The sequence below is a fragment of the Thamnophis sirtalis genome, unplaced genomic scaffold (assembly GCF_051295495.1).
Source record: "Thamnophis sirtalis isolate CommonGarterSnake01/CBP01778 unplaced genomic scaffold, rThaSir2_p1.2 scaffold_10, whole genome shotgun sequence".
Classification (NCBI taxonomy): Eukaryota; Metazoa; Chordata; class Lepidosauria; order Squamata; family Natricidae; genus Thamnophis; species Thamnophis sirtalis.
Window position 1 is genome coordinate 12,104,466 of NW_028261390.1, and position 16,565 is coordinate 12,121,030.

Consider the following 16,565-nt stretch of genomic DNA (forward strand, 5'->3'; position numbering starts at 1 on the left):
AATGCATGATGGCTTAGCACATGTCTACATTTTTTTCTACCTTTATGATTTCGTAGCCGGAAAACAGGTGATGTTCCAACCATCCTTGCAGTTGATTTATTGCTCCTTGCTTTGGGTGGAGCACTGTTCTCAAGAGATTTCTTTAGGTGAAGATGACTTGTTTGGGTTTCTACCAAAATCCTTACAACCACATTTAGGCAAAGTATTTCTGTTTTGTGCTCTGCAACTTGCCTGTTTAAAAGTGTTTTCTGAGAAAAGAAACATGGTTTTATAATAATGGCCTTAACAGATGCACCTTGTTAAGACTGCTACACTTTGGTAGGTTTATTGAGTTACTCACAATAGTGAATGTGTCCGAAAACACTTGTCTTCCATTCCTTCATTCTGGAATGATCTGTCGGGTGATTAGTAGAGGTTTCTGGATGAACATTTGTAAAGACATGACAAGGACATATTTGCACAATGATAGCACAGCTATCTGGTATTCAGGCTAATATTTGTATGTCTTGCTTCCGTATCTTTTTTGGCCTGCCATTCCAATTTAGTTTTCCTTCAGAGGGTGTTTTCTATTCTTAACAATTTCAACATGTTGCTCCCAACATGGCGGTCACTTCTTGTTCTGACCGAGGCTTCCCGAGCATGAAGCAAAGTCCTTGTCCCGACAAAAAAACCCTTTTATTAATTTACTGGGAATTCTGCTCATTCACATCCAGCAACGTCTTTTGAGGGAGGATTTACAGTCACAGACCTTATCTGGCTTGAAGATCTGACAGGCTGTTATCTGCAAAACTTGGCAAGGAGTCTCAGAGAGCCACAAACCAATGAAGCAAACTAATTGTCTCTTGCAAACTTCACTCCTGTTTCGCTCTTCTTTTATTTCCTCTGGGAGAGGCCATTCATCGTCCATCTGTGGCCATACTCCCAAGTCAACCCCTGTTCTTTAGCTGTTCCCTTCGTCTGGCAACTCTACGCATGCACACACTGGGAACAGGCTCCAGCTGTTCATCTGCCTCACTGATGTCTGACACTGAAGGTAGCTGATAACTGACATATGGCTCTGGCCCCCTCTCTGCTTCTGACACAGAGCCCTCAACAGAGCCTTCCCCAGACTCCAAGATTGGCCCATCTTCCTCCCCAACCTCCTCACTGTCCGAATCTGCTGCCAGCTCCCTTGGCCACTGGTGAGCCACAACACTACTTCTGAGATATTGTGCCAATTAATTTCCTTAAAACACACATGAGATCAAATAAGTAAAGCAAACATGAAACAAGATCACACAGAATTTAGAGATCTTCAGTTTTCTTTCAGAAAATACTTTAAAAAGACCCCAATGAGTTTGAAGTTACGTTTACGTCTTCTTTATTGTGAGGAAGAAATAAACTCACACCAGTATATGATATGTTAATATAGATTTTTGTGAAGAATAGAGCTTTTGCAGTTTGCATAAGGAATATAAAACCATGATATTAGAAATGTGATTGCACATGACTTAACGTTTGAAAAGCTTTGATACTTTGAGTCATTCTTGTTTCTTGACATCAAATCCGACACTCAGAAACTTTTCCAAAGCCACCATAGCACGCTCTGGAAGAATTCTGGGGGGGAAAAAACAAGAAAATTAAATAAAGATCTCAACATCTATCTTCAATGCAAGACGTTGATGTAATTGCTTGGGTTTTCCCCCCCCGATATGCTGCAACATGTATTTTAAATCTAATTGTCAGTGCAGAAATTCAGCCCTTAAGCACTCTGCATACGTACGTCTCCATCACAGGGAACATTGCAAGAGGAGATGGGATCACGATCTTCTTTTGATTGCAGAGTATCCCATCCACAAGCCTCTTTGCAACTGCCTCAGGTTTCAAAACAGGTATTACCCTGCAATTTATAATTGTTAATGTTATTAATGGTGAGCTATTAATTCATTATATTTTAAAAGAAGTGACTGGGCTGCCAGGGGTTCGGAAGGGTTTGGGAAAACTAACTAAGATTCTGTCCAATTCGGAGAACCCCCAAATCCCATTCCTGGCTGGCCCCGCCCCGCCCATCTCTCCCCTCCCAGGAGTCTCCACGCAGCCCATTTTGGATGTAGATAAGTGCAGGGATATGCGCGGAGACTCGGGGAGGGCGAAAAAAAAAGGCTACCAGAAGTTCGGGAAGGCCAGAAATAGGCCTGTTTTCGGCCTTCTAGAAGCTCGAGAAAAGTCTCGGGAGTCTCGGGAGGGCAAAAACTCCCACCATCGTGGTGCAGGAGGCCAACTGGGCCACGCCTACCATGGCCACGCCCTACCAAGCAACCGGGCAGAGAACCCCTTACTAAAATGTTTGAAGCCCACCCCTGACTACAGTTATCAGAGATATTGATTCTATCTGCTCAAATATGGTGGTGACAAACCAGGGGTGGGTTCCTGCCAGTTCTAACCTCTTCCATAGAAGAGGTTCCACAAATCTACAGTGCCATTTAGAACCGGTTCCAGCTCCCTCCCCCTGCCCGTCTGCACATCATCAAGATGAAGAGCGAGAGGAGGAATTCTGGGAGTTGAAGTCCACAAGTCTTAAAGCTGTCAAGTTTGAACACCCCTGGGTTTTTTTTTTCTAAAGGTTTAGGGGTTTAAGGGTCTTGTCACTTGACAGCTTTAAGACTTGCGTGCTTCAAATGCCAGGGTTTCTGAGCCAGCATTTGGTTGCTAAGCAAGAGCGTTGTTAAGTGAGTTTCACCACATTTTACAAGTTGGCCATGCCCACCAAGTCACATGGCTGGCAAGTCACTCCCACCCAGTCACATGGCCGGCAAGCCACTCCCACAAAGCAGGCCGCACCTACAGAAGAGGTTCTAAATTTTTTTGGAACCTACCACTGTGACAAAACCATGATCTCAAAGATGCAGGAACACTAGTTCCTGTTTTGCAGCCACCACGATAACTTATCTTTTTTTATAGGAATATTTTTGGCCTTGAAAGCTACACTTGATCTTAGCCAAAAGGCCTTGAAAGCATTTATGAAAGAGGGCGGGGGGGGAGGGGGAGGGAGAGAGAATGGCAGTCCAGCATCTGGTTCAGAAGTCTGCATATATTGTCCAGAAAAATAAAGTTGCAAGATGGAGGGAAGAAGCTTCTGGCCATGGTGAGGGAAAGGTTCATCAACTTTCCTGTGGTCCCTGAGGTTTTGACCTAGCTACTCTTTCCCATGGCAGCCATTTTGGGAGAAACGCCCAAAATATGCTGTCCAGATTCTGTTGGTTTCAAATGATTAGCAATGTGCATCTAAGCCAGTGTTTCTCAACCTTGGCAACTGGACGTCTGGATTTCAACTCCCAGAATTCCGCAACCAGCATGTTGAACTTGACCTCCACATGTCTTAATGTCTCTCAACAGTTCCAAGAAGGTGCCACACCCATTTGCACCACTCAGGTGACCCTGATGACACAGATAAACCTCCAGAGGGCCTTAAGGGTTCTCTAAAAGGAATGCAAATGGCAAGCTGTCTGCAAGGAGTATAAATCCTTCCATTCCCCACCATCCAATCAGAGCTGAAGAAGCTTCTTGGATGAGAAGCGAAATGTCTTCAGAGAAAAACTAGAAAGTCCAACTACTTCTTGAAAAAGCACCTTTGGGACAACCATGACTTGGAGGATCGAGAATTTCCTCAGACACATGTCTTGCCAAGATTGGGGAACTGTTCTGCTAACTAGACCCATCTTGCCTCTTACCTTGACTTTGGGTTTTCTACAAGCCCCGTGTTTACAAAAAATGGACACACGCAGGTAGTCTTGATCCCATCTTTTCCCAAAGCAGATAATTCTTTGGTAAAGCCATTGTGAAACCCGATGACAGCAAACTTGCTGGAGCTAAACAGGAGAGGAAAATTAGGGGAGAAAAGAACCTTAATCTTTCTATTAAAGCAGTTAAAACCAATTCAAAACTGTAACGACCAAAAGACAGGAAAGAATGCAATTAAAACTATACAGGCCCTTCATGGGCTGCCCAGGCCCAATATTCTGAGGGTTTTCCAGAAAGCTGGCAGAATTGGGGCCAATCTCACCTGATATTCCAAAGTAGGGTGTCAAACTCGATTTCATTGAGAGTCACATCAGGTTTGTGTTTGACCTTGAGTTGGTGTAGTTGGGGGGCATGGCTAGCTCGACGTCACTCGTGTCGGGGATGCCTATGGTGGCCCGAGCACTTGCCCAGCAAAAACAGGCTCCCGAGTTCTGTTTTGTGCTGCGATTGGAGCACAAGTAGGGTGTCAAACTCGATTTCATTGAGGGTCACAGCAGGGTTGTGTTTGACCTTGAGCTGGGGTAATTGGGGGGCATGGCCAGCTTGACGTCACTCGTATCGGGGATGACTATGGTGGCCCGAGCACTTGCCCAGCAAAAACAGGCTCCCGAGTTCTGTTTTGTGCTGCGATTGGAGCACAAGTAGGGTGTCAAACTCAATTTCATTGAGGGTCACATCAGGGTTGTGTTTGACCGTGAGTTGGTGTAGTTGGGGGGCATGGCCAGCTCGACGTCACTCGTGTCGCGGATGACTATGGTGGCCTGAGCACTTGCCCAGCAAAAACGGGCTCCCGAGCTCTGTTTTGTGCTGCGATTGCTTCCTGCAACCTCTTCCAGCGAAAACAGAGCTTGGGGGGGGGGGGCTCCCATAACCCTCTCGAGGTCCATTTTTGCTGGCAGATGCTGATCCTTTGCTGTTTCCAGGGCGGCCCCGTGGGCCAGATCTAAGAACCCCATGGGCTGGATCCGCCCTCCACCCCCAGGTCTTGAGTTTGACACCCCTGCTCCAAGGGGTGGGTTCCCCACCAACTGAAACTCTGTGGCTTATGGGACCAGAAACATGCTGTCCTTCCTGCTGGACTTGGTCCCATGCAATGTAGAACTCTAGGTCCTGGAAGTCTGGCTTGATCTGTGCCTGATATGCAGAGAGGGAACGTATAACCACCATCATGGACTTAGGCAAATGCAATAATCCCTTCAAGAGGCTTATAAACAAGCTTACAAAGTGAAGCAACATAATATTGACCAGAGTTTTATGCAACTCTGATCTGATGGCTTTCTTTTCTCATGAATGTCAGCAGTAAAAGAAAATATATGTAGCTCTGGGTTGAACTGTGGAGTCCTTGGTGCTCCCTGAGCTTGGCTGTTTTCTTGAAGATAGCAATAGCACTTAGACTTATATACCGCTTCACATTGCTTTTACAGCCCCCTCTAAGTGTTTTATAGAGTTAGCCTATTGCCCGCAACAATCTGGGTCCTCATTTTACCGACCTCAGAAAGATGGAAGTTAACCTCAAGCCGGGAAGAATTGAAGTATCGAAGAATTGAAGTATCGAACTGCTGGCAGCGGGCAGTCAGCCGAAGTAGCCTGCAGTACTGCATTCTGACGGCTGCCCCACCACGGCTCTTATTAAGATGTTTCATTACCCAGCTAGGTAATTTCTTCAGTGCTAGAAGGGTGTGGGGTTTAATCTCTGTTTATAATCTACAGGTAGTCCTCAACGTATGATCGCAATGGAGCCCAGAATTTATGCTGCTAAGTGAGACATTTGCCAAGTGAGTTTTGCCCCATTTTACAAATTTTCTTGACACGTTTGTTAAGTGAATTGCTGCAGTTGTTAAATGAGTAACACGGTTGCTGAATGAATCTGGTTTGCCCATTGACTTGGCTTGTCAGACGTTCGCAAAGGGGATCACCTGACCTCAAGACACCGCAACTGTCATAAACGTGAGTCAATTATCAAGCATCCGAATGTAAATCACATGACCATGGGGATACTTTCTATCTTGTCTTGTAATGCTGAGCATGTCCCTTTTTTTAAATACCCCATATAAATACCCCCATACTAGAATCCTGCTTTATTGGTCTGCTATTATGCCAGCATTTCTTGCATGTCAGAGGGAGGTCAGTACAATTTGCTCCCAATTCTATTCTCTGAACTAGCATTGACCCCAAAATGGTGCAAAAGAGCCATATGAATATTGACACTGTTCCTAAAAAATTTTTTTTTCTTTCCCTTAAGGGCATTTTTCTTCCAAAACAAACTACTGTATTTTTCGGAGTATGACACACCTTTTTCCCTCAAAAAAGAGGCTGGAAATCTGGGTGCATCTTATACACTGAATACAGCATTTTTTGCCTCCCAAACCCCACCTCCTTCACCAAGATGGCCATGCAGAGCCTGTAGGAGGCTTTCAGAGAGCTCTTGGGGCTTGGGGAGGGCAGAAATAAGCGAAAACCAGGCCGTTTCTTGCTCAATCCCCCCCCCCAATCCCCAGGAGCATTCTATAAGCCTCCTAAAGGCTATTCGTGACATTTTTTTTTAAAAAAAAAATGGGCCCATTTTCACGAAAAACGGGCCATTTTTGGGAGGTCTGCAGTGTGCAGAAACTTTTTTTTAATTTGCTTTTTCAAAACCTTGATGCGTCTTATACTCTGGTGCGTCTTATACTCTGAAAAATATGGTACTTTTAGATTTCAATAGAAAAAAACACATGACTCTTATACTTACCAATAAGTGAACAGAAAAGGAACCGACACAAACCCACCAACGGATGCAATGCTGACAATATGACCGTAGTTATTTTTCATCATAGCTGGCAGGAAAGCTTTTATTGTCTGTAATGAAGATGTCATGTGTGACCCCAAAAAAAGTATGGTTACATTTCTGTATTTTTTCATTCAAAAGCACACATATTCTTAAACTGAATAATTGATGTGCATGCTATTTATAATTAGATGATTTCTCCCCCTCCAATAATCATTGGAAGCAGTGTGAACGTAATAGTTTTATACATATGTGTAATGTGATACAGGAGCATTGATGAATGCATACGAATTAACTTTCTTAAAATATATTATTTTTTTCATATTTGGTAATTGGACTGACTAGCACTGATGATGTTACCTACCGTATTTTTTGGACTATAAAACGCGCCTGTGTATAAGACGCACCAAGATTTTGAAGAGGTAAGTAAGAAAAAAAAATTTTTGTCCTCCCAGCCCTCCATGAGCACTCTGCAGGCTTCAGCAGGGCTGGGGGAAGGCAAAAACGCCCCAGTTTTTGCAAAAAATGGGTGGAAAATGGGCCGCTTTTTTTGCAAAAACGGAGGGATTTTTTTCCTTCCCCCAGTCCTGCTGAATCCTGCAGAGTGATTCTGGGGAGTGGGGGAAGACAAAAACACATCCGTTTTTTGTGGAAAACAGGGGCATTTTTGCCATCCCCAGCCCTGCTGAAGCCTGCAGAGTGCTCCTGGCCGCTGGGGGGAAGGCAAAAGCGCCTCAATTTTTGCAAAAAACGGCCCAGGGGTGGGGCTTTGGAAGGCCAAAAATGGCTATATTTGGTCTATAAGATGCACCAACATTTCCAAGCTCTTTTAGAGGGGGAAGATGTGTCTTATACTCCGAAAAATACGGTCATTTGAGTAATGAAACATCAGCAAGAAAACAACCTCAGAGAGCATCAAGGACCCCACATTTCAACCCTGTGCTACAAATATTCTCGTTTGTTAATAATAGGAAATATTTAACCTCAGCCATAGGCTATTTCTTTGAGAATAATTGATCCGGAATGATCTGGATTTGAGCTTTAGTTATATTAGGTCTTCTCCCGTCCAAGTTCAGGCTCGGCTTTTGTACAATGAGGCCACCATAATAACCTCAAGGTTAGAATAGCACATTGAGATCTTTGAGGCAGTCCTCAAAAAGAGGCTGGATACAGCCATTGGCCTAAAGCACAGGTGTCAAACACGCCGCGTCATGTTGCCATCACGTGACTTTTGCGACATTTCCCCCTTTCATGGAGCTGGGGTGGACGTGAGCTGCGTGTGACACATCCGGTCCACAGGCTACCCAGTTTGACATCCCTGGCCCTAAAGGGTGGTAATACAGATGATGAATGGGCCTTCAAGTCTAAGTGCTATTGCTATTAGTTGCGTTTCAGTTGCGTTTATTAGATTTCTAATTTCTGATTGACCGCACACTGGCTGGTCAGGGACAGCCAAAGGGTTGGATGTGGTCCAGGATATGCATTAGGGTATATAAAGCTTTATGTGACTTGAGACCAAATTACTTGCTGGACTTTTAAGGCCTATACATGCTCCCTCATATGCTTAGATCTTTCAGGAGTCTCTTTGTTAATCCTGTATAATTCCATGGGACTTTCATTGTGGAAATTACTGTTAAAAAGGTCTGCTTCTTACAGAAGGATGCAACTCAAAACAGTTTTTTTACTGAGACTTTTTAGAGAGTTAAAAAAAAAAGTTTGCCTGAGTTTTGGCGCAAAGATCTAATAACTTTTTTTTTAATTACACTTGCAAAATATATGTGCAGGACCACTAACGGGAATGAACAGTATACAGTTTTAAAATAAAATAAAAATTGGCCTCTACTTGGTTAGGTTCCATTCATTGCTTCTTATCCTGCCTTCTGGTACTTTGGAAAATAGGTTGACCCCCTTGATCTTTGCGGCAGCCCCTCAAATTCTGGAACACTGCTATCATGTCTCCCCTAATTAGAGGTGGATTGCTACCAGTTCGGCCTGGATCGGGCGAACCGGTAGCGGCAGTGGCAGGAGGCTCCGCCCACCCACCCGGATTCTTCGCACAGAAGCTTCTACGCATGCGCGGAAGTGTTGCGCGATCACAACGCTCACGCATGAGCAAACCAGTAGTAAAACAAATAGCAACCCACCACTGCCACCCACCACTGCCCCTAGTCCTTCTCTTCATCAGACTAGACATATCCAATTCCTGCAAGCCTTCTTTATATAGCAATAGCAATAGCAGTTAGACTTATATACCGCTTCATAGGGCTTTCAGCCCTCTCTAAGTGGTTTACAGAGTCAGCATATCGCCCCCAACAACAATCTGGGTCCTCATTTTACCCACCTCGGAAGGATGGAAGGCTGAGTCAACCTTATATGTTTTAGCCTCCAGCCCGCTAATCATCTTGACCAAAAACTGGATGCAGTATTCCAAGCATGGTCATATCAAGACTTTATAAAGCGGTAGTAATACTTCCATGTGAAATACTTTCAAGCAGGTAGCAGAAACTGGTTTTGCTGGCAGATGAATAAGCTTCCCCAACATATCTTTAGTTATGATCACACTTTTAAGGTACTTGGTGGTACTGTAAGCTCAATTAAGCTTAAGCCCTGTATTCCTAATATTAATTAAATAGTTAAAATTTAAGTTCTCAGTGATACTTACCCAGTAATGAGCTAGAACATTGATATCATATATTTTTTGTATTTGCTTGTCCTGGATGGAAAGCAGCTCTCCTGTTAATGCCACACCGGCATTATTCACTAAAAGAGTAACATCTCCAACATCTTCTTTTACCTTTAAAATTAAGAAACAGAAATGATTAAACTGTGCACTGGTTAAATTTGGTTTTCTTCCTTGGGGGGGGGGGGGCTGCCAAATAGACCGTGCAGAGACTGAATATTTTAAAAGAAAAAAAAAAAGCACATTTACAAGATCAGGCTTGGCATTCTATAGATGTGCTGTAATTTAGTATGTCAACACTAGAGTTTTGGGAGCTGAAGTCTTGAGACATCTGGATAGGCTGATTTAGGGGGCAAGTGACACAATCAGCCTATATACATACAACAATTATATGACGAAACTATTGTTGTAAAACAAAAGCCCTTTGTTTTTGTTTTAAAATTTTGTTGGCTCCTTGCCAGAGTTGAACTAAAGTACACTTGCAAATTCCTTGGACTGCAAGGCAATCAAACCGGGCAGTCCTAGAGGAGATCAACCCGGATTGCTCTTTAGAAGGCCAGATCCTGAAGATGAAACTCCAATACTTTGGCCACCTAATGAGAAGGAAGGACTCCCTGGAAAAGAGCCTAATGCTGGGAAAGACTGAGGGCAGAAGAAGAAGGGGACGAAAGAGAAGGAGGTGGCTGGATGGAGTCATCACTGAAGCAGTCAGTGTGAGCTTAAATAGTCTCCAGAGGATGGTAGAGGACAGGAAGGCCTGGCGGAACCTTGTCCATGGGGTCGCAATGGGTCCGACACGACTTTGCAACTAACAACAACACTTCAAATTAACAAGCAAGCATTCACTGGACAAAAATATGACGTAGAAAGCAAACACAGGAGCATTTGTAGGTGAGATGGAGTTAAATAAATAAATATATGTAGGTAGTCCTCAACGTATGACCACAATCGAGCCCCAAATTTCTGTTGTCAAGTGAGACGTTTGTTAAGTTAATTTTGCCCCATTTTACGACCTTTCTTGTCATAGTTGTTAAGTGAATCGCTGCAGTTGATGAGTTAGTGACACAGTTGTTAAGGGAATCTGGCTTCCACACTGATTTTGCTGGTCAAAAGGTGACTCCCATGACCTTGGGACACAGCAACGGTCATAAGTATGGATCAGTTGACAAGCATTTGAATTGTGATCATATGAGCATGGGGATGATACCAAGGTTGTCAGTGTGAAAAATGGTCATAAGCAGCGTTGGAATTCAAATAGTTTAACAACCGGTTCTCTGCCTTAATAATTTCCTCCAACAACCAGTTCACCAAACTGCTCAGAAAGTTCGGACCACTTTCTCCTGAAGTGGTACGAACTGTCTGAATCCCACTACTGGTCATAAGTCATATTTTTCAACACTGTTGTAAATATGAATGATCTGTTGTAAGTTGAGGACTGATATAGCTATATATCAAGGAATGAAAAAATACCAATACCCAATTTGGAAAACTATTATATGCAACATAAGAACTATATCATACTGAATAGGAAGGGAAAATAAGCAGTCTCTTAAGTTCATTAGAATGTGCTTAAAGCTTGTTTTCCAAAACTTTATAAAAACTAGGGAAAGAAGACAGACATTCACTGTTCTTACTTTCTCAGCCGCAGCGTAGATTTCCTCTCTCGAGCTGCAGTCCACCATATAAGGATATACTTCGACTCCCAGCTTTCTGCAGTCTTCAGCGACTTCCTCTAGGCCACTCTACAAACAGTAGAAAGAATAAATATAATTCATTTTTTTTGTGTTCTGCCAACAAAATATTACTGAATCAAAGAAGGGGGTAAAAGTTACTACAGTGCCAACAAAATCATAGTTCGAGAATTTAAAGTTCATGTATGATCAAACCAAGATAGATATTCTGAAGAGTCACGGATTGGCTTCTGTGAAAGGATGCTTCCTTCTACATGGACTAGATCAGAGGTGTCAAACTTGATTTCATTGCGGGTCACATCAGGGTCGTGTTTGATCTCAGGGGGCTGAGTGGACGTGGCTGGGGTGGGCGTGGCCAGCTCAATGTCCTGCAGCCTGCCAGCAGTCCTCTCGAGCTCCGTTTTCGCTGGCAGAGGCACCATGGGTGGTCCTTCACTGTTTCCAGGGCGGCCCGCAAGCCAGATCTAAGTACCCCGGGGGCTGGATCCAGCCCACAGGCCTTGAGTTTGACACTAGACTGTTAATTGAATCAATGGGAGAGCCATGTCCACATTACGCTGTCCAAGGAGTAGTCGGAACTAGATGGTCACATGTCTAGGACCATTAGGCTCCCACCATTTTAAGAGCTGAGGTGGCTCAGTGGTTAGAGTGCAGTACTGCAGGCTACTTCAGCTGACTGCTAGCTGCAGTTCAGCAGTTCAAATCTCACCAGGCTCAAGGTTGACTCAGCCTTCCGTCCTTCCGAGGTGGGTAAAATGAGGACCCAGATTGTTGGGGGCAATATGCTGACTCTGTGAACCGCTTAGAGAGGGCTGTAAAAGCACTATGAAGCGGAATATAAGTCTAAGTGCTATTGCTATTTTGCCTCCAGCCACCTGCCTTAGTTCATTCAGAACCAGCTTTTCTCCTCTGCTGGCCTTCCCCCGGCGATTCTCCCTGGCCAATGCTCCGCCCCAGCACCACCACAAGCTACGCACTGGCAGCGTTTGCCTGCCCCCACACCCCAGATCTTGTTCTCTTCTGTAACCTGTTGCCAATAACATACTCCTCCCAGCCCCCTCGGTCACCCTTCGCAGCACCATCATTGCCGCTTGCCACCCAATTGGCTGGCGGCTTCTTTTCTCATGGAGCGAAACATCCGGAACAAATAGTGTCTTGGTGAATGGGTTGAGTGGAGGGCCAGAGGCCCATTGTCCAGGGAGAATCACCAGGGGAGGGTCAGCAGAGGAGGAAAGCTGACTGTGAATGGGCTGAGGCGGGTGGCTGGAGGAGAACTGGGCGCGGCCAATGGTAGGAGCCTAAAGGTCCCATTCAGTTGGCCACTATACATGTCCTGTTTTCACCAGGGGATGCATTGTGTCTTGGAAATAGAGAATGTAAGATAGAAGGATGATTTAGAGCAACGGTGCCCCAACCTTTTGGGCACCAGGGACCGGTTCCATGGAGAGGGTTTTTTTCCCCGCGGACCGTAAGGGGTGTGGTTTTGTGGATTTAGGGTCAAGTAGTCTTAGCACGAACCCCTATAAAATCCTATACTAATGTATGGAGCATTGAGACTCATCTCAAGTTTCCACAGATGTGCCTGGCCTCTATTGGAATGAACTGGGCCATCCCTTGAGATCAGTAATAAAAAGTACCATACAATAAAATCATTTGTTTCCTGTTTCAATGCGATTGTAATCTTGGAATGTCTCAATTTAGTTGATAATCTTGAACAACACAAGGCATTCTTTGTCAAGGATGTAGCAGGAAGCAAGGGACCCATATATGTAATTAATCTATTTAATTAACAGTTCTTGCCCGTTGAATGCTACGTTATCTAAATATTTCTTTTCTCTGGCTTCTTCCAGCCCACTAATCAGTAGTTCTAGAAGGTAATATTTGACTTAGAGGTGGAGACACCTTTCAGGTTAGAACATAGAATAATAGAGTTGAAAGGGTTCTCGGACCTCCAACCCCCTGCTCAAACAGAAGACCCTGTATTAGTGATGACTAACCTTTTTCTCCTTGCGTGCTCACCTTCATAGTGCAATGTGCCCCAGCCCCCTGCGCATGCACACATGCCGCTGTGCTTCCCCCGCAAATGCGCACCACCCTCTGCACTCTCCCCACACCCTGATTTGGGCCTAGCAGGTATCTCTGAAGCCTTCTGAGACCAAGAATGGGCCACAGGGGCACTACACCCCCACACCCCATTTTCAGCCTAACAGGTCTCCCTAAAGCCTCCCGAACCCCAAAAACGGAGCACAGAGGGCGCTGCTCCAACCCATGCATATATGGGCAATCCACCGCCTCCGCACATTTGCCCATGATCCCCTGCACATGCACTATTGGAAAATAATTTAACCCGCTCATCTTTGTAGGAGTCCCTGAAATATTGGAACTCTATCACATCCCCCCTTAGTCCTTCTTTTCATTAGATTAGAACCTATTGAATTCTTACAACCATTCTTCATGTTTCAGTTTCCAGCCCCCAATCATTTTTGTTCTTCTCTGCACTCTTTCTATAGTTTCAACATCTTTTTTGCATTGTGGCGACCAGGACTAGCTTGACTTATGACAGGATTCAAAGAGTAATGGCCACATGTTCAATTCCAGTTAAGCTAGTTCATGGTTCTGACCTATGTGTAAGAATCTAGTTAACCATTGTCACTAGATAAGAGTACGTGATGACTCCAGGCTGATTTCTCTTTTGACTCTGGATTCAGGCTCCACCCACGTCTTATTTCTATGGTGTAAATAAGGGTGTCTATAGGAGAAAGAGTAAAAAATGTTAAGATAATATCTATGACCACCTATATCAGGGGTGTCAAACTCGATTTCATTGAGGGTCACATCAGTGTTGTGTTTGACCATGGGGGGCCGGGGTCATGGCCCTCTGCCAGTGAAAATGGAACTCAGGGGGGACAGGACGACATGCACCTCCTGGGCCCCATTTCCAGCCACGATGGTCTCCTACAATCCTCCTTGCAACAATTAGTTCGGCAAACCGGATGCAAAATTAGCATCCGCTCCGCCCGAACTGGTCTGAACCGGCTGAATCCCACCCGTTTGCTCTGAAGCAAACCACCCACATATCAACTACATTTTCTGCTCTGCATTTCATGTTTTATACATTTTTGGTGCTACAACGAAACAAGCAACTGACCACAAAATTGGCCTTCAAGCGATTTATACAAACGCATGTATTCTTGTGTGCATAAACATATACATATGCACAAACTTTCTGTAGCTGTAAGAAAAGCTTCCTTTGCTCCTTTATGTGGAATTTATTTGCTGAAGAAAAAGATGACATTAAAACAATAAAGTTAGCGCCTGCAAGTAGCCAATTGTCTTCCAAAAGCTAAGCGCTCTCTCTCTCTGTATGTGTATGTGTGTTGCATCATTCCTGTGGTTAGATTTAAGAGTGTATGGGGGGAGGGTGCTGTAGCACCTCCTCACTCCTCTCCCCTTCCTAACTTTTAAACAGGGTCATATGCAGGGGTGGGTTGCTGCCAGTTTTACTACTGGTTTGCTTCAAGCGCGTGCCAGATGCATGTGCACACACATGCACAGTTCAATGTAAATTATTCTTTGCGCATGCGCAGAACATTTTACAGTGAACTGCGCACAGGCAGACTACTATACAGTATGCCGACAACGGGAACATTGCTGTTAGGACTTAGGAATCTTATTGGGGGGCTTATTTTGGGGGGAGGGCTTATTGTAGAGCATGCATTCAAAAGCCCAAATGGGATAATTATCGGGGGCGGGTGTTCTTATTTTCAGAGAAACAGGGTAATACATTGAACAATTAAACATTGTAATGTTCTTCCTTTCCTCTGTTATTTTCCAATAAAAATACCATAGTAACTGTTATGTAAGCTCCCGGTTGGGAGAGCGAGTGCGTTCAGAGAAGCATTGTGAGAATGGTGTTGTACAACACATAAACCAGCATACAGAGACACTGCAGTTTAAATAGGCTTTTACTTTCATGGAAATAGAGGTATCAGAGTCCATCAAATAGTCCGGTACTCAAAGTTTGCTAGCAGTTGCAAAACTTACAATAGTTCACAGCACTTTCTAACAGCCAGCTTCCAAAACACTCAGATCAGATCAGCCCAGCATCTAACAGAGAGCTAACAGTCGTTCTGGCTCCCTCTTATGGCCGATTGAGGAAAACAGCAACCAATCACATTTTACAATAACTTGGAGAATTTTTAAGAAGATAGAGTCTATACCAAAAAATAACCAGACAACAAGGTGCGGAGTGATGTCCATAAAAACTTTACCAAGGAAATAAACAGGAAATTAACTCCACAAATGGCAAAAGAAATAAGACTACGTGCCTTCGGGACAATTTAGGTCCAATTGAACCCCCCAATGGCAAAAGTATTGGCTGCAGTCTCAAAACATCGAGATCGCACGTCCGTACCATAGGGACATTGGTTCCTCCTCCGAAATACAGTGCGCTTTCTGTTACGTTTGGAAAATAAGAAAGCAGCTTGTAGAAATAAATTGTGTGTAATACTTGTTTTATTGAAAATATGATAATAAACAAAATAGCTAAGTTTGATGATTAGTAAGTAGGACCATTACCCCGCCCGAATGTTGTATGCATGTTGCGTATTATTTTATTATGTGTTGTCGTCTTAGTGTTGTATTCCCCCCTCCCTGGTTTTCTGTGAGCCGCCCTGAGTCCCCTCAGGGAAAAGGGCGGCCTACAAATAAAATCAATTCAAATTCAATTCAATTCAAATTTAGTAATTTTTAGATTGCTTGCTTAAATAAATAGTTGATAATGGTAACAAGGTATATTTCTATGTTGGCTGGAGGTGAGGAAACTGGATAGAAGTAATAAATGAGTTCAACTAATTCTTGTTTAGAATAGGTTATAAAGGTTTAAGGCTATTGGATGACTTTGTAATAATTAATGAAATGCCATTAGGTGGTTGTGTTTTTTAACTATGCATTATTCTAGGCAAAAGGACACTAAAACAATTTCAGTCAAATGAGAACTATGATATGTTGAAAGTAAGACTCATTAAGAACTTTGACATTTGATATGAATCTAAGTGATGACTGTGGAAGAGTTGCACAAAAGCTAATTGTAACCATTTGACACACTTTCTACAAGATGTAATGCAAGATGATTATTGTGGGTGGGTGTTGTTTGTTTAATAAAAATTAAAAATTGTAAAAAAAGAAAGAAAGCGTACTGTATTTCCATTGGAACTTGTCCCACAGATATGTTTAGATTGGTTTCCAGGAATGTCTGTGAGCCTTTTGCTTATTATTCTTGCTCTCCCTCCCTCTACCCCCCCACCCTTTAAAAAAAAAATCTTGTTAATTCCCTAATTCTAAAGTAGAATAATTGCCTTACCTTGTTTATGTCCCAGAGAACCAGTCGGCTTTTCAGTTTGGCAAATTCAAAGGCTGTGAATCTTCCAATGCCGCATGCAGCTCCAGTTATAAGGACAATTTCACCAGCTATAGATTTTCTCTTCACAGGAATAAAACATTTCACCAAAGCTTCAATATAGCAATAGGTTGCAAAGACTACAAACCAGAGGAAATGGAGTAGAGAATGCATTCTTGCTTTCGTCTACAAATGTGATTTGACAGACTGTTGGGAGAACTTTGGAAAAAATGTGCAGCTGGCTATTCA

At 43.6% G+C, this 16,565-nt stretch overlaps 1 protein-coding gene across 1 annotated transcript in view; it reads right to left on the reverse strand.

The window, feature by feature from the left end:
* Positions 1 to 1,343: 1,343 nt before the first annotated feature.
* The window catches only part of HSD17B11 (hydroxysteroid 17-beta dehydrogenase 11), a 15,571-nt gene continuing 349 nt past the window's right edge, over positions 1,344 to 16,565 (reverse strand). Inside the window, exons 1-7 of the mRNA XM_087724084.1 lie at positions 16,281 to 16,565; positions 10,862 to 10,969; positions 9,210 to 9,341; positions 6,512 to 6,618; positions 3,711 to 3,848; positions 1,763 to 1,879; positions 1,344 to 1,596 (exon numbers count right to left, since the gene is read on the reverse strand). The exon at positions 16,281 to 16,565 is cut by the window's right edge and continues 349 nt beyond it. Of these exons, the coding sequence (XP_087580210.1) occupies positions 1,521 to 1,596; positions 1,763 to 1,879; positions 3,711 to 3,848; positions 6,512 to 6,618; positions 9,210 to 9,341; positions 10,862 to 10,969; positions 16,281 to 16,490 (888 nt within the window). The 5' untranslated portion in view covers positions 16,491 to 16,565 and the 3' untranslated portion in view covers positions 1,344 to 1,520. The remainder of the gene's footprint in view (positions 1,597 to 1,762; positions 1,880 to 3,710; positions 3,849 to 6,511; positions 6,619 to 9,209; positions 9,342 to 10,861; positions 10,970 to 16,280) is intronic.